General features: G+C 36.9%; 2 protein-coding genes across 8 annotated transcripts; one reads left to right on the top strand and one right to left on the bottom strand.

Annotated features, from left to right (window-relative positions):
• Nucleotides 1-3,056: 3,056 nt before the first annotated feature.
• Nucleotides 3,057-16,843, top strand: HYLS1 (HYLS1 centriolar and ciliogenesis associated). Of its 5 annotated transcripts, none has more exons than XM_081278580.1 (4): nucleotides 3,075-3,935; nucleotides 6,605-6,663; nucleotides 11,813-11,935; nucleotides 14,600-16,843. In XM_081278580.1, the coding sequence occupies exons 3-4, from the start codon at nucleotides 11,922-11,924 to the stop codon at nucleotides 15,516-15,518; spliced, it is 933 nt and encodes a 310-aa protein (XP_081134706.1). In that variant the 5' UTR covers nucleotides 3,075-3,935; nucleotides 6,605-6,663; nucleotides 11,813-11,921; the 3' UTR covers nucleotides 15,519-16,843. The 5 variants fall into 5 exon arrangements, 4 of the variants coding, with proteins under 4 accessions (XP_081134707.1, XP_081134706.1, XP_081134705.1 ...); XM_081278579.1 differs by having other exon boundaries at nucleotides 3,075-3,976; XM_081278581.1 differs by lacking the exon at nucleotides 11,813-11,935 and having other exon boundaries at nucleotides 3,073-3,976.
• PUS3 (pseudouridine synthase 3) lies at nucleotides 6,722-17,677 on the bottom strand. 3 transcript variants are annotated; one of them, XM_081278577.1, is made up of 4 exons: nucleotides 17,645-17,677; nucleotides 10,903-11,309; nucleotides 10,220-10,785; nucleotides 6,722-9,501 (listed from the first exon to the last, which is right to left on the bottom strand). In XM_081278577.1, exons 2-4 carry the CDS (start codon nucleotides 11,275-11,277, stop codon nucleotides 9,003-9,005), a joined length of 1,440 nt encoding a protein of 479 aa, XP_081134703.1. In that variant the 5' UTR covers nucleotides 11,278-11,309; nucleotides 17,645-17,677; the 3' UTR covers nucleotides 6,722-9,002. The 3 variants fall into 3 exon arrangements, with proteins under 3 accessions (XP_081134703.1, XP_081134704.1, XP_081134702.1); XM_081278578.1 differs by lacking the exon at nucleotides 17,645-17,677 and adding an exon at nucleotides 16,866-16,993; XM_081278576.1 differs by lacking the exon at nucleotides 17,645-17,677 and adding an exon at nucleotides 14,833-14,971.
• Nucleotides 17,678-17,691: the final 14 nt, after the last annotated feature.

The following is a 17,691-nucleotide window of genomic DNA, read 5'->3' as shown; positions in this document are numbered from 1 at the left end:
GGTGGAGAGCCAAGGAAGGGTGTTTCAGATGGGAGCATTTCAAGGAGAGAGCAGTGAGCAAGCACAGCTGCCTTTTCTTCATTCTGTATTCCCTCAATGAGAGACCTCATTCTCATCCATTACCTTGGCTATCATCTACTCATACGCAAATGAGGTCACATGCCCATATTACCTGGCTTTTCACCTTAGTTTTCCCTAAGCTACACACTCAGATTTCTAACTGTCTACCCTTATTTTCACCAAGGCCATCTCATATTCAACATGCTCAGAATCAAACGCTGCCTCATATAATGTGGTCTTCTTCCAGTCTTCCTTATCTCTGAAAACAGCATCCCGCTGCACAAACCAGAAAACTATGAATAATCCATGACCTGTCTCTTATACCTCAACCCCAACCAATCCTCCTTCAAGTCATTCTTAGCTTTCTTAACAACTCTGGCTATTACAATCTTAGCCTAAGATACCACCACCTTCCATCTTGTACATACTTTACATATAATCTTGCTCTCCTCCATGTAGACAAGATGATCATTTCAAATGCAAACCTGACTATATAACAAACACCAAATTCTGTTTAAAATGCTTGCTTTCTTAGCTCTTGGGGTTAAGATCAAATTCCTTGCCTTGGCCTACTTGACCTGCATGATTTGGTCCTTGCCTACTTCTTAGTCTCATTACTACCATCTGCATTTTGTTTTGTTTTGCTAGTCCTCTTTCAGTTTCTTGAATCTTCTAAGCTTCTACTCACATAGACCTCTGCATATGCTTTTCCCCTCTACCTAGGAAATGCTTTTCACTCCCATCTCTACCCTCTACATCCTTTTGCCTACTTATCTTTCAATTCTTGGTTTAGTGATACTGTGCCAAATATCCCTATTATTAGAAGTTCTTGTTGAATTCTTGCCTCTCCTTAGCACTGACTAATCACAGTTGTAATTTTACAATACTTTGTGATTGTTTGATCAATGTCAATTTCTCCTGACAAGAAGCTTCATAAGGGCAGAGGTTATGTCTTTTTTTTTTTAATTATCAAATCATCAAGACACACCACTGTACCTAACATGGTTTTTAATATTTGTTGAATCAATTATTACATACTTTTAAAATATATATATATATATATATATATATAGTTGTAGTTGGACACAATACCTTTATTTATTTTTGTGTGGTGCTGAGGATTGAACCCAGCGCCTCACACATGCTAGGTAAGCACTCTACTACTGAACCACAACCCCAGCCCTACATACTCTTTTAAAAGTTAAAAAAAAAAAATAGGACTGACTAATAAGACAATTGAGTTGACTATTAAGAATGCTGATGACCTTTGAATGTACACTTTTAATCTACTGATAAGGTAGAATTCAGAATGAGGGACTTAAGGAGCAATGGCAATAGGGAAGAGAAGATGGACAAGAAGGGTAACAGGAGGCAGCACCAGTTATCAAGGGAAAGTTGTTTATTTTTATTTTGTTATTCTTCACATCATTACTGGTGTTCCCCAGTTCAAGGAAGACTTAAGGAGGAAAGAATTTAAAATGTTAGATACAGGATATAATTAGTGAAACAAGATAACTAACATTGAAGGAATTTAAAAATGTCAACAGTGTGAGGTAAGAAAACCTGTCATAAAGGAGTGGTCAATTTAAGCACACAACTAGTTGAAATATTTGAAACCATAAAGATGCTGATGGGTTAATAAATCAATTATACCTGATGGGCAAGGCACATAAAAGAGTGCTGTGTTATACATCAAAAGGTAAGGAAATCATGTTAAACTATGCCACTTAGATGTAATCAGCAAAATATAGATATGGGAAACTTCATAGAAGCAACAACTTGGTCCTTTAATAAATTGCAAGGGAGATAAAAGTGAACATAATAAAACATTATGTTCCCCATCCACTGAATCCTGAATTGCAAAAATTGAACTTGAGAACCTGAACTGCTTATTTGTATAAGATGGAAAATATTTAATTTAATTTATAGAATAAAAAAAAAAACTTAAAAGACTAACAACAATCACAAAATCACAGTGTGTGAATTTGACTGGATCCTAGTTCAAGGAAGCAAATTATAAGAGAGAAAGAAGTGGAAAATTAAACAGTGGATACTTGATATTAAGTAAATACACTAAATACTTTAGGTGTGATTATAGTATTACAGTTATGCTTTGTTATACTGAAATAAATTTTGGGTGGCTGATATTTGCTTCAGAACAACAAGTATACACATAATATGGAAGCAATAAATTACGAATTAACATTGCTAGAGCTGGTATGGAGTTCATTGGGCTTCACTATAAAATGCTTGAAACTTTCCTTGATAACTTTTAAAAAAAGATGAGATTTGGTTTCCAAGCACAGGATTTTCTTTCATATACTACATTTTAGATCACCTTGATTAATGCTTCCTGGTCTGAGTCTAGTGAACTTCAGAAAACCGTGGTGATCATATCTAGTTAAATTTAAGTGATGCACCAAAAAAACAGGGTTGGATAGAACACAAGATACACTTAAAATCTGAAATATAACAGGAGTAGATCTTTCAAAGTATTATTAAAAGAGTTTCAAGGTCAAAAATTAATATATATGATAACAAGAAACTAAGAGGGGCAGGTCAGGGTAAGGAGTATGTCCAAAGCAATGGGTAAAAAAATGATTTCATCTACTCCCTGTTTCTAAGGCACATTCACTGGAGATTCCCTGCCAAGGAAAAAGTCACTCAGGCATAAAATGACCAAACCTGAGCAAAGAATGAGATTTTGCAAAATGGAGTAAGGTCACTCAAATCTCCACAACCTACTTCTTTATCTTTTCTGTTTCGTTCATTCTATTTCCTTCCTCCAAATTCCGAATGTGCTTTAGAAGTTAGTGCAAGGCCGAGACAAAGCCGGGAGACTAAGAGGTAATAGAAAGTGTTTGGATAAAAGGAATAAAACATTATGTTCCCCATTCACTGAATCCTGAATTGCAAAAAACGAACTTGAGAACCTGAACTGCTTGTTTGTATAAGATGGAAAATACAACCATCAGGATTTGAAAGACAATTTGTTTAGATTGGCTGCACGGCAGTGACTAAAATATTGAACTATAGGGAATTCTTTCTTAACCAGATCTCATCCTCAGCAATCCTCAAAGCACCAGCCTTTTATTTGCTGGTACATACACAAAAGAAAAAAATTAAAACGTCGGTCATTTTAAATATATTTTGGGGCAGGGGAGTAAGACCATGTGAAATATAGAAAAAAAAAAAAGTGTTACGTTCAGCAAGAAAGTCAGTGGTTGGAGCACTGTGGAAGAGTGACAGTAGGAAATGTGGTTGGAGACACAGCAATGGGCTCCCACAGTCTTTATACAGGAGGTGGACATATCAGACCCCGGGGTGGCACATCTGAAACAAAGCAGAATTGCCTGAAGTGCTGCCAAAAGTGCTCTGCAATCCTCTGGCCGTTAAGAGTTGGCAAGGGTGTAAACTAATCCCACCGAGTTGGACAGATTAGGTCGGCCTCTTCCCAAAAAAAAAAAAACCCAGCTACATAGCCATTAATCGAGAATTAAGAGTCCTCTCCTTTTTCCGGGACCTAACCTTACCGCCAAACTGAATACTTGATAAGGTGAAGCGTAAACGATTGCTGAAAACCAGCCTCAACCTATCCGGTCAGGACAGCAGTTAATTCCACTGCCCCAGATCCCGGGCTTCCTCGCGCCTGTGCTGGAGGACCGAGAGAAAATATGCACCAATCATAAGGCAGATATGGAGTACGAATCGTCTTCAAGGCCAATAAGAGAGCTGGTAGGCGGGGCGGAGGGCGCGGGTTCGCTCCCGGGGTTTAAACCTCCAAAGCCAGACGGTTAACGGCTAGGTGGGTGCGTGGGCGGATAGTACGCCTGCGCGAGACCGGAGCACTAACCGAAATCTGCGGGGCTCATCTGGTAGGGCAGCCCGAGGCGGGGCACGGACGTCGGTGAGGCGGGTGAGCTGGGCCGAGGCTGAGAGCCATAGGGGCTGGGGGATGCTCGCCCGCTACTGCGGAAGCCAGTGCTTCTTTTTCCTCCTTTAGACTCTTACGGAATTGCAGATTCCCTCCCCTTTTCCTGGAGCGCCGTCCCATAGCCTGGCGTTCTTAACGAATCCTAATTGTGTTTCCTAAGGCGCTGTAAGCCGTACTGTTCAGTGCACAGGGCGACTGCAGGCCCTCCAGGTCACAAAAAGTGCCTGCTGATCTTGCGACGCTGCCCGCCCTTCGGTCGGTCGCCTGTGAGCTAGTGCACGGAGAGTTGGTTCTTTTCTCCTGGGAAGGAACCAAGCTCCTGGAGCCCCTCCCGGCCAGCTGGTTTCGACTGTTGTCTTTGTTGTTCTAAAGAGCAGACAGAAAAAAATAAAAATAATTTTAAAAATAAAGAGCAGACAGATCTTCTTACCGTCGAGTTACACTTTTTGTGGACTTCTGGAACTGACCATATCAGAAAGGTGTTTGCCTAATGAGTTAGGAGGTAGTCTTATCCCAAAATGAAAATAAACCCTTTCTTACTGTAAAACTACATATAATTAATAATGCAAATTTTAAAGAAACTACATATCCTTTTCAATTGGTAAGATTTTTCAATATCCAGCGCTGTAAGAGTGAAAAACTAAGCCCCACCCCACCTCACCCCCACCATACTCCCTATGTTAGGGATAATTGATTTTACTAGAGGGCAGTTTTATCATCGTGATTTAGGATTTACCCTTGTACCATGATTTCTAAGACATAGTCCACTTCCAGGAATTTATTCTAAGGAGATACATCAGACAGAAATGTAGACTTGTATATGTACATGTTTTTAGAAATAAATAAGCAATATTAAGTACACATAGATGAGAAAGAAAATAAGTCCACCAGCCACAAAAAAAAAATCATCAAATAAAAAACACTATTTCATTATATTTACATGATTATCCTTATTGAAATGTCATTGCTTTGGTTACCATGAATACATAGACTATGTCTTATTCAGTCAATGCCCTATTCAGAACATGTTTCTATGCCATTGTAGAAGTGCATTACCATTTTTAATGAATGAATGGTACAGCTGTATTGTACCATATATTTAGCCAGTCCCCTAATAATGTTTGTTTCCAATTTCTTCATGATCATAAAATAGTGTTACTGGTCGCTTGTACATATACAGGTTTGCATTTTTATCCAGTGTTAACTTAGAATAAATTGCTGAAAGCAGATTAGGGTTTTTTTAAGTATTTTTTTTTTTTAGTTGTAGTTGGACACAACACCTTTATTTTTATGTGGTGTGAGGATCAAACCTAGGGCCTCACATGTGCTAGGCCAGCGCTCTACGGATAAACTACAACCCCAGCCCAGCAGATTAATTTTGAAGTGATTATTTCTTCACACTCGTCAGCACTGAATATTGGGGGGGGGGGGACTTACCAGTCTAAAAAGATATCTTAATTTGCATTATTAATGAGGTTAAACATTGTGTTTTAGTCATAATATTTTTGGCAAATATCTTTTCCCTATTATTTTACTGATGTGTACTTTTTAATAATTTTAATTATTGATTTTAAACATATTACAAGTACTTTCCTCGGTTTGTTGTCTCTTTGACCTTCTTATGGTGGTATTTGCTTTAAGTTGTCTGCTTACCTCCCCTGTGGTAGAGGAATTTTGTTATAACTCTGCAGTAGACTCCTTACAATGCTTAGAATCTATGGACTCAGCTCCCCTATCTGCATTTAAAAATCCTTCCTCCTGTAAAATCCTTTCAATTTTAACTAGCTAAACCTGGGACAGTGAGTCACTTGAGATTTTTGAAAAAATTATATTGTTAGATATTTTGGTCAAAACTATCCTATTTATCTACAAAATATAAGTTGCTCTAGCAAGTTTCCCCTCTAATAGAAAAGATTGCTGTGTCTTAATATTAGAAAAAATTGATGACCTGTGGACCTTATTAAAGTTAGCATCTCAGTGTTTGCAAACATCTATCTTCACATGTTCGATGACAAATGAATGTGATGTAATTTAAACACAAAGAAAACACACATAATACAGTTACATATGCCATCTTTTAAAAAATCTCCTGGCTTTAGTATCAGAAATCCTCCCAGTCCAGGGTCCCACAAATCACTAAGGATTATCTCATTTAAACTCAAGAACTTTTGATATAATTCTTTCCATTCTAAAAACAGATAAAGTAAATCTAATTCATAGTTTGCTTTCTTCTAACACTCAGTGAGTCCTTTCTATGGATCAGATTTGATTTTGTACAAACACTGCCTTCAATAACAAGTAATTTGGCAAAGGTACATTTGGGGGCCTTTCATTTGCTCCATCTGTTATGATTGTCCTGACTTTTTCCTGTGGTAACTATCTAAAATGAGGTTAGTAAATAATTACATTTCCATATTTGATAACATAATCTGGTCAATCTTGAAACGATTTTACTTAAAATCTGATCCTGATTCTCTCTTTGCTTCTATATAATCTCCTAGCATATAACTTTTAGCTAGTGCTTTTTGTCATTACATATCATGGTTTTAGAGTCTTTTTTTTTTTTTTTTTAAGATGAGGAATGATTTAAACTCTCTTTTCCTTTTCTAGGTTTTTGTTGTTGTTGTTAACGTGAATAATAATGCTAATCAAGATACATTTGAAATAAGGTAAGAAACTGAAAAAAGTAATCGATTTGTTTTTACATGTTTAAGTAAGGGTAGTCTACCATGCTCAGTGATTACACTAAAAACAAGATCTTTACATCAAAATTAAATGGCAAAGGAATAATATTTTAGGAACATTCAGATCATTGTGAAGTGTTGGTTCATCAGATCCCCCAAATTGACAGAGATTCAATATCCAGAAGACATAGATCATACAGTTGGCTATTTTAAATAAATTTATTCTGTATCACTATCTTGCCATTTTAAAATGTAAATACATTCTGGTTCCTTCTCTGCTAGGATGCAAGTCCATCACAATGTACCTCCTCACTTGATAGTTCCACAGGATCATCTCACTTTTCTTAGGCTATTTTATTTCTTAACCCCAGAACTTTTTCAGTAGTCTTATTTCTGTAATACACCTCCTATTGAGCTTCTGTAGCACTAATGAAGTCAGTTCTATGTACATATCAGTATTATTTCTAATGGCTCCATGTGTTTCATATATTAACCAGCAGTTATAATATTTTAAGGGTCACTTAACTATGTTTTGAGAACAAAGCCCCACTTCACTTTCTTATCTCAGTATGTAGTAATACCAGCTACTCTTTTGTTCAGATCTGAACCTACAACACTATCCTAAAAGCCTTCCTACTTTTTAACACTACATTCACTCAAGAGTCCTACTGCTGCCTTTTTAACCTCAAATTTATCTTCTTTCCATCCCTTATTACTCCTAATACAGATCTATTCTGTCATCTATTGCCTCAATTATTCCAGTAGCCTCACTGGTCTCTCTAGCCTCAGTCTTGCCTTTTTTCAATTCACAGTATACCTAGAGCAGTGCTTTTGCTACATAGATCTGTCTAGCTTTATTTTTTTTCCCCCAATCTAAGATTTTTAAGGAAGGCCTACAAAGGTCTACAGATATGACTGATGCCTGCCTTTCTAAACCATGTTTTTGCCATACTGAGGTACAGTTTCCTGAATATATATGCTATAACCTCTAACCTTTATACAGATTGCATCTTCTGAGTTAAGACAGTTAAAGCTCTGGTTCTTTATCCTAACTTTAACTGATCCCCACATGTTCTGCAAAATTTAGCTTGAGTGTCTTCTCTTTAAATTTATTATTATTTTTTTTTGGTACATAAGATTTATACATAATAGTGAGATTCATTATGCCATATTAGTACATGCACGTTACATAATGTAACCAATCTCATTACCTTTCCTTTCCTTTCCCTCCCCCCCTCCCCCTGGAGGGATTTGGGAAGTACTGGGGAATTAAATCTACCAAATTATGCTATGTTTATGTAAGAATATACCACAATGAATCCCATTTATATATATAATGCACTAATTAAAATAATAAAGACTAATAGAGCAAGTGTATTTTACATTTAAGGCTTGTTGAAAAGAATATAGAACAGACCATTTGTGTCTCATAGAGCCTAAAGTAGTATTTACTCTGCCATCCTCCCCAAAAAAAGTTTGGCAACTTCTACACTAGATTTATATGCCTCGTAGAAAAAGGTCTTGTGCCATATTTAAGTAAACCAATTTATCTAATTCTTAACTGACTAAATTTGATATTTTTTAATGTCTTAAAAAATAAAGCTGTTGGGCTGGGATTGTGGCTCAGCAGTAGAGCGCTTGCCTAGCACGTGCAAGGCCCTAGGTTCACTACTCAGCACCACATTAAAAAAAAATATATTGTGTCCAACTACAACTAAAAAAAAATAAAAATTTTAAAAATATAAAATAAAGCTATGAAAATTCAGATTAGTAAAAATCTCATTTATCTTGAAAAAGAGCAGCAAAATGAACTAAACACAGGATCAGGTTTTAATGAATTTGTACATAAGGCACAGGTTTCCAGGTGTACATAAATTACAGTTCTTTCCTCTACCTGTTCTAGTACTGAGAATTGAACTTTGGGATGCTTTACCACTGAACTATATCCCCAATCCTTTATAATTTTTAAAATTTTTTCATACAAGTTTTTGCCAAATTGCCAAAGCTGGCCTCAAACTTGCAGTCCTTCTGCCTCAGCCTCCTCCTGGGTGTACAAGTATGTGCCACCATGCCTAGCTACAAATGAGTTTTGCTTCTTTCATCTCTTAATCCTTTTGGACAGGGATGATAGCCTCTGAACTTTTTCCTGTCTAAGCCAGAACTTCCTTAAGAACTTCCTTTCTTTTTTTCACCCCCTACCCCTAAAAAAGCTGGTAATCAGAACTACTAAGACTTCTTGAATTTTTTTTTTTCCTTTAAATTTCATTTCTACAGCCTACCACTAGCTGGTTGTCGCTTCCTAGGTCCTGGCAAGTTATCTATGATTAAATGATGCTTTTAATTTCTGCATCTACACAGGCCCTCTTGGTTGGTTTCTCCAAAACAGTAGTCTCTTCCTCTAGTGTGTCATTACAGTCCCTTTTGGCTTTTGTTTCTTTATGGAATAAATGTGGGTGTTCAATGCGTCCTCTGCGTACAAAATGCTGGATCCGGGATTCCAAACCTTGGCATTTAGGACGGTCCATGAGGGGTCTATATGTGCGCATTTTCACTCCTTCTACAAAGGCACTGGTCTGCTTTATGATAGAGGGCTTAATGTTTCTCCACTCTATTGCTCCATCCATCTTTGGTCCCGTCCCATAGGGTAATACAACAGAGTCCAGTCCTTGTAGCATACTATATAATATCTGAGTTTTCACAGCATGATTAGCCCACAGTTGTTGCAGGTGAGTAACATTGTACTCCTGAACTTCCTGATCATAGATCCACGTGATATTTTCAAACTTACAGTCGTATAACACTAGAGGAAATTCTACAGCCATACTAGAGAAAAAGAGAAGAAACAGTGTGAGAATCCATAGCAGCCACTTTTTAAAAATGGTTCTTTTTTTAAAAACTGAGGTTTGCTTTAGCTAAAAAGTAAGGGAAGACTGCAGGTATCAATATTGAGGATCTAGTAGCTAAGAAAATACAATATTATCTTATCCTGAAATTTTTATTATAATTTTAAAAAGAAAAAAAAAAGCAACAAACCATGGATCAATTTGGTCTATATTTGGTAAATGTCAGTAATGAGGTGAGTTGACACTGCAGTAAAATCCAAAACAGCTCACAATACTATCCAAATTTGTTAATTTGGCATTCTATAGCCTGGGAATGAATTACTAGTATCTGACCTCAACCTGTTCTCAAAAGTACAGTACCATGACTATTTAGTAATACAAAATAATCCAGATATAATGTAAACAGTTTGAATATCCGTGCTTTAATTTCTCCAGTAACTAATAGTAGTGCCTATTAACAAATTCAAAAGCAAAAAAGATGTGGGAATGAATATTCAGGAGTTAAGGGGCCTGGTCCAAATACCTGTTTCCTTACTAATAGAATAAAACAATGAGAAAATTAGAATATATTCCCACATGTTCACAACATTCTACAAATTAGATTAAGAGCTTCCTGAAATCAAAATCAGTAACTTAGTTATTTAGACAATCTTGGGGGGTGGGGGGAGGACATGCTAATTTGGTTTGGTTTAACTTACCTATATTGAGGTTTCTGGGGATTTCTCTCTATGTTCAGCAGTTCATCAATAATCTCTGGCTTCTCCAATCCTTGGCCAATCAGAAAAAGGATAGCCATCATACAGCGGACTTGATGATAAAGGAATGCCTGGCCAGTCACTTCAAATTGACATAACTGGAAAGGTTCTTGCCATCTCTCCTCACCCATGCTTTGGCTCACTAGCTGTACTTGAGCAGACAGAATCGTCCTCTGAAAATTAATAACTCCATTGGCTACATCCATTTTACACAAATTCCTGAAATCATGGGTGCCAACATACTTCTGAGCTGCGAAATTCATTATTAAAATATCTAAATCAGCACGAGGGAAAAAATAGCGGTAAGTCCGCTCAAGACAGCTAAACCTGGCACTGAAACTAGGTTCCACAGGGGCCCAGGCCAGTACACGGATGTCTGGAGGAAGCACCCGATTGAGAATGTGGGTGTAATGGATCTCTTTCGCAGCATCATTGGCTTCATCTTTTAAATTAAGGTCCTCTGAATCACTGCCCCTTAAAAACCGAGAACGTAGGTCAAGAGAAATTACCTATGGAATTAAAAAAAAAAAATACTGTGTTTTAGAGATACAGATAATCTCAATACTCCATGTACACCTAGATACCTTGGTATCAGTTGCTTTGAGAAATGGTATACTGGCCCTTACCTGTCCAAAGGCACTAACTCCTTTGTCTGTTCGCCCACACCGGTGATAGTTGGAAGTCTGTCTGCTTTCTACTAGTCGAGTCTTGGTTAAAGCCTCAAATAATTTCTCTTCAATGGTATTGTTTGTGTTTTCCTGACTAGCAAAGCCCTGGTATCCCCAGCCCAAATAAGCTATTCTTAGGGCCACATGTCTTTTGCCATGAGCACTGAAGTCAAATGCACGCTTAGCTTTTCCAGATCCTGAAGAATCTTCTTTAATAGTTGAGTCTTTAATGTTGTCCTGTTCTTTCTTAAGTCTTTGCACCTCCTGCTCCAATTCTTGTACTCTTTGTAGGAGTTTCTCAATCTGGTTTCTATCTGTGTCATTTTCAGCCATGATATGATGACCCCAGGAATAAACAAATAGTACTGAAAAGAGAGCAAAGGGATAAAACGATGTCAGCACTAGTTCCTTTGGTGATGTCAATCCTATGGTGGAACAGCAACTAAGATTTAATCTGATGCCCAAAGAGTATATATAGGCTTTGCTTGCCCAGAGATATAAGCACTAGTTTAATTACTATGGGCTGATTATTCATGGATATTATTCTTTTACATCGTATCTGGCCAACTGACAGGGGAAAAGAGAATATATTCACCTATTATTAAGGGTTTTTTTTAATTATTTAAAATTTGGGGGAAAATATTGATTTCACTTCTTTTTTCTTCATTAACAGATGACTGAAGACTCATTACTGATATGTTTTTCTCTATGACATTTTCTGTTGATTTCCCATTATTATCCAACTTTTCTGATCATATAATTTCTTTACTTGGGCTATTTACAACTTCTGAGTTTCTAATGGTTTCTAGTACTTCAGATAAAATAAGTGATTTGTATGTTTTATCAGCTATAATATTCTGTTTTAAAGGTGGCACAAAATAAGCTAGCCTAATTGAAGAAATATTATCAGTTATTACATTTCACATTGGAAGGACAACCTGGAGACAAGATTCTATTGCTTTCATTAAGCATTCCTCATGGCAGAAAAAAGGTAATTAACCATTACTGACCTTTTATTAAGCCAAATTTAATGTATATTCTGATAAAAGATTGCTATACCTCTGGCACAGTTACAAGAGTCAGTCTGATGTAATTTAGATGTCAGTGCTGAAATTTCTATATATTTCAGTAATCTGAGGGCAAATATACTGCATTCTTAATCCATTTTGTCCCGTCATACCATATTGGAACACCTATAAAACCACAATATATAATATATAACTTAATTATATAATTACAATAGCTATAATATTAATATACATAAGCTGCGGATTATTACTTCCTATCTATTCTAATATATTTGTGTAAATTTTGTTGAAATAGTCAGACTTGAAAATTTTTAATTTAATGGGTTGAGATTGGGACAGTCCTATACAATCTGATTGATAGTTGGTTATTCTAAAAGTTGACTGGTAATTAAGCTAGGTTCTGCCCTTTGATGAGTAGATTAAATGTAAAAAGCGAAACAAATAGAAGTAACAACATAGAATAATTTTTTCTTATAATACTGGAGGAAGAAAAGGCATTTTTAGGTAAAATGCTATAAAAACCAAGAAACTAGAAAATCAAAATGTGACTACATAAAAATAAAAATTATTGCCAGCAAGGCAATCAATTAATAAAAAAAAAAAATGGATGTGATGGGGGGGCTGAGGTTGTGGCTCAGTGGTAGAGCGTATGCCTAGTACATGCAAGGCGCTGGGTTCAATCCTCAGCACCACATATAAATAAATAAAGAAAAGGTACTGTGTCCAACTACAAAAAAAAAAAAAAAGGAATGATGGTAAAGGTCTAACTTCTTTAGTATATATTAGTACTTCATTAATAATGTAGTCACTTGTAACAAAAAGACAATAAGAAAAAAAATCCAACAACTGAGAGGTAAATGGACAAAGACCAACCATTTCATATAAAAAAAAGCTCAGGTTTACTCACATTAAATAAATTCAAAATATATGAGAAGTTCTCACAGAACTGACTGTAAGGATGAGAAAGTTTGCTAGTCCACTTTGGAGAGAGGTAGGAGAACAAAGATCTAATATATTATTGATACAGCTTCTTTAAAAGATGAGCTAAATATTTTGACAACAGCTATCAAAATTGGACACATTATCTTTTGACCCACCTCTTCCATGTCTAGAAATTTAACCTACACAGTATTTTAAAAGTTGCAAGATATTCATTGTAACAATAGTTTTTTCTCACATTTATTGTTAGTGCATTGTAGTTGTACATAATGATGGGATTTGTTGTTACACATTCATATTTGCACGCAATGTAAACAATATAATTTGGCCAGCATCACTCCCCAGAACCTCCTGTAACATTAAACAAGTTACCATGAACCTAAATAAATCATGTCAATAAGGGTCCAACTAAATTATGGAACGTCCATACATTAGAATTCAATGCAACTTTAAACAAAATGAAGTAAAACTACGTGTGCTGTTAATAGCTGGATCACTGCTATTACCTTTAAGCTTCAGAAGTTTCCAACTGTGTTGCTATATAGCATTTAAAAAGTACATGTGAATATGTATTTCTAGAGAAATTAAAACTGAAGCTGGGCATGGTGGTGAGACGCCTGTAGTCTCAGGACTCAGGAGGCTGAGGCAGGAGGATCACAAGTTGAACACCAGCCTCAGCAATTTAGTGAGGGCCTAAGTAACTTAGTGAGACCTTGTCTCTAAATAAAATACAAAGAAGGACTGGAGATGTGGCTCAATGGTTAAGGGCCCCTGAGTTCAATCCCTAGTACTAAAAAAAAGAAAGAAATTAAAAACCGTCTTTGAGAGAGAAACCTGGTCAGGAAGGGAAAATTATTTAAAATTATCATAAACCATTTTTCAATTTTGAAAAAAAAATAGTGGGACACAAAAACTAGTGGGCAATAGATAACCTACCTTGGATCTTGGCCATTTGATTTAAATACTAAAAGTTTTATCTGTGGCATGGTACTAGAATGAACAGATTTACCTTGGCTACTGAAGATGCTTTAAAATTACTGAAGCACAGGGAGTATTATGCCTACATACCTATATGTGTGTAAGTGTAATAGCACAGTACTGCTTTTTGATGGTTTTTAGATTCGGTCACTTTTAGGGCTCAAAGCAAGGACTCAGTCTGAAGCCAGACTGCTGGAGTTAGAATTCCAGCTCTGCTACTTATTAGCTGTGTAACTTTAGGCAAGTTACTGAATTTCTCTACCTCATGTTACTCATCTACATAAAAGAACTAATCCTGTGATTGTGAGGATTACATGAATTAACAAATGTTAAATGCCAGGAACACAGTATATCCACTAGACATGTTACATGATATGCACTAAACAGTATGCCCCAAATATAGTCTCAAGCTTTTTCTTATGTCAGAACTCACTTATCTTGTCGTAAGTGCTACTAAGTATGGCAAGGGAGTAGAAAGCCAGGAGTGAATTAGGAGTAGAAATGAAAGCAGAAAATAGATTCTGTAGAGTTGAATTAATAACCCTCTAAACTATTCTGACAGTTTAATTCTCTACTTATTATAATTATATTTATAGTTACCTTAGCCATTCTTTTTCCATTTGACTCTATAAAATTGAGATAAGGAAGTATGAGTAGCTTGTAAGCTAGGAATTTATCAGAAGACTGACCAATGTTATTATCTCTTGCAGACAGTCCTACAGTGTAGGGGAAGCAATGGAGGAACTTGTAGGACAAAAATGGGCAAATATGGATCCAGAAGAACGAATGTTAGCAGCTGCTACCGCATTTACCCATATCTGTGCAGGGCAGGGGGAGGGAGATGTCAGGAGAGAAGTCCAATGTAGCCAGTACGATCCCTACAGTAAAGCTTCAGTAACCCCAGGGAAGCGACCTGCTTTTCCTGTACAACTGAAGTACTCACAGATAGAAAGTCATGCCACATCAGAAACGGTCTCAGAGGCTTCCCAAAGACTCCGAAAGCCAGTAATGAAGAGAAAGGTGCTTCGTAGAAAGCCAGGAGGAGAAGTATTAGTGACAGATGAGTCAATTATCAGTGAATCAGAATCTGGTGGAGAAACTGATCTGGATCTCTGGGACTTAAGACAAAGGTTGATGAATCTGCAGTTCCAGGAAGACAGGGAATCCTCAGTTGATACTTCACAAAATGTTAATCTACCACATGAGTACCAAGGAATTTCACAAGATCAGCTCCTTTGTTATCTTCAAAGAGAAGAAATGGGCCCTCCAGCTTATGAACAAGATCTGATTGTTGCCAGCAGACCCAAGTCCTTTATTCTCCCAAGGCTGGACCAGTTAAACCGAAACCGGGGCAAGATAGACCGGGTAGCCCGATATTTTGAGTACAAAAGAGACTGGGACTTAATGCGGTTACCTGGTGAAGATCATAGGAAGGAGTTACGCTGGGGTGTCCGAGAACACATGCTTTCCCAAACAGAACCCCAATCCAAGCCTCAGCATGTATATGTTCCAAACAATTACCTAGTACCAACTGAGAAAAAAAGATCTGCCCTTCGTTGGGGTGTTCGCTGTGACCTTGCAAATGGTGTCATGCCCAGGAAGCTTCCCTTCCCTCTTTCTCCTTCTTAAAGTCTTTTTTCTTGTTTCTCCTTCCACAGGATTGTTTAGGATAACCTGCTTCTTTGTATCTCCTTTTAAATAGAAACGACTTGAAAAGCCCACAGAACACCGTATAGAATAAGAACTTCACCCATCATTGGTAGAAAAACCAGGTGGGGAGGTATAGCTTTATATCACATAGGTATTAAACATCACTTAACTTTCAATTTACCACTCAAGGGCAGCAATTGCATGAGAATATCAATGCTAGGGAAAGAAAACCTACCTTTTCTTTGTATTTTGTCAATTTAGTAAGCACCAATTTCTGTTCAATAACCTTTTTACCTTGAGGCAGTGTGGATTGCTGTGTTCTAATGTGTTTTTAAAGTTGGTGGGCATTAAGCTTATCTATTAAAGAATTTTGGAAATTCATGAGCTTGAACCTTATTTTATGAAGTATTCCCAAGTAAGACCCTAAACCTTACTCACCATCTAAAATAAAAGCCAAAAAAATAAAAGAAACTTGCTTTTATAGTCCTAAAGGGCGGGAGACAGGTAATGGCATAGATAACCCCATTATTAAATTCTAGTAAATACAGGTACTTTTAAATAGATGCCCTAAAACAGTTATTATGACACAGTATCCTAACCCAAGTTTTCAGGAATTATTTCAGTTAGATAGTGTTCTGGAATACCATGCTTTTTATAATTTTTATAAAAATTTTATATTTTTTATAATTTTTAAATTTTCTTTGGAATTATGCCTGTCATTTGAAGACTATTTCTACCCTCAATAGAACTTCAAAGTACACCTGGAATCAGATTTAAATATCAAAGTGAATCTGGACTGTTTTGAGTTCAGATCAAATAAAAATTGTGCTCATCTTATATTGGAACTTAGTTCTTATTTCTTATTCAATGAAGAATATCTAAAATGTGGAAGTTGTCAGTTTTAGCACTTGAGGCCTGAAGGGTGACAGCAGAAAGGAAGAAAATATTTAATAATAATAAAATGACCCTGACCACTACTATCTGCTAAAACCGCATTCTGCATATTTCAGACTACATGATACATTTGCCCAGTTCCATTATTAGACACTTCGTGACTCAGATACAGGTAGAAAATATCTACTGCAAATAAAAACTGCAAACTCCAACAATACTAGGTTTCTTTTTAAATATGACATTAGAATGTCACAGAAGGTAATGGAAAAAATGCAAACAAGTAAAGCAAACCTACAGCAGCATCTTAGTCATACACAAGCAAAGCACTGCAGGGGGTGAGTGGGGGAACAACTCTGGGTAATGGGATTAAAGGTAACTCAGTTTTTCAAAACTAAAAATTATAGGGTGATGTTTCTCTAGAAAGTAATTTACCTTTATCAAAAAGTTTCCAAAGTAACTAGATAGGCAAGTGGTCATTAAGCAGATTCATGGTAAAAAAGTTCTTGAGCCCCAGACTCAATTTTTGACTAAGTCTAGAGCTTTTTCCAGTACACCACACCCTTCTGAGAGTGAAATATAGTAGTTCCCAGGCAGATGTAACACGTGGGAGGGGCGCGTAAATTACCATAAAGAAGATTCTTAGTTGCGCTTGTCATGAATAGCCACCATCAGGCGTTCAATACCTTTTAGAAATTCATAAAGGGATCTTAATCTTGAAAACAAGAACAAGCGGAATGGCAGAAACACCATTCCTCGTGATAAAACAATGGGAGTTGTTTTATCTAACGGGAGTTCGAAGAAAAGCCCAAAGGATTAGGGGACATGGAGGACGATCACTTAATACTTAAAAGCAAGTGTGGTGTATAAAGCAAACTCCCAAATAACATGAAAATTTCCACGACTCCCTCCCATCCCAGACTACTGGGCTTCCAACTTCTGTTTACTTTTTGAGCAAACAATTCCACTAGTGCAAAAAAGAGTCCACGGTCCCTCTAAACTCAAGCCCCTACGGATGGGACTTTCTGCCAGGAACTCCATAAATACAAGATATACCAAAAAAGATCCTAAACCTAGTCCCACTTCTATACACCAACGCATTCCCGAAGAGTATGGGAAAATGCAAAAATGAGAAAACACCCTACAGCTGTGCGTCCCCTTGCTCCTACCCGGTTAGAACCCAGAAAGCAACCCACCACACAGGCCACGCTCACCTTCCGGCCGTCGGCCGCGCGCCCTCAGCGAGACCGGAAGCTGTCAC

This window comes from Spermophilus citellus, assembly GCF_964194105.1.
Source record: "Spermophilus citellus genome assembly, chromosome: 2".
In the NCBI taxonomy this organism is placed as follows: Eukaryota; Metazoa; Chordata; class Mammalia; order Rodentia; family Sciuridae; genus Spermophilus; species Spermophilus citellus.
This window is presented reverse-complemented; position numbering and strand designations above follow the sequence as displayed.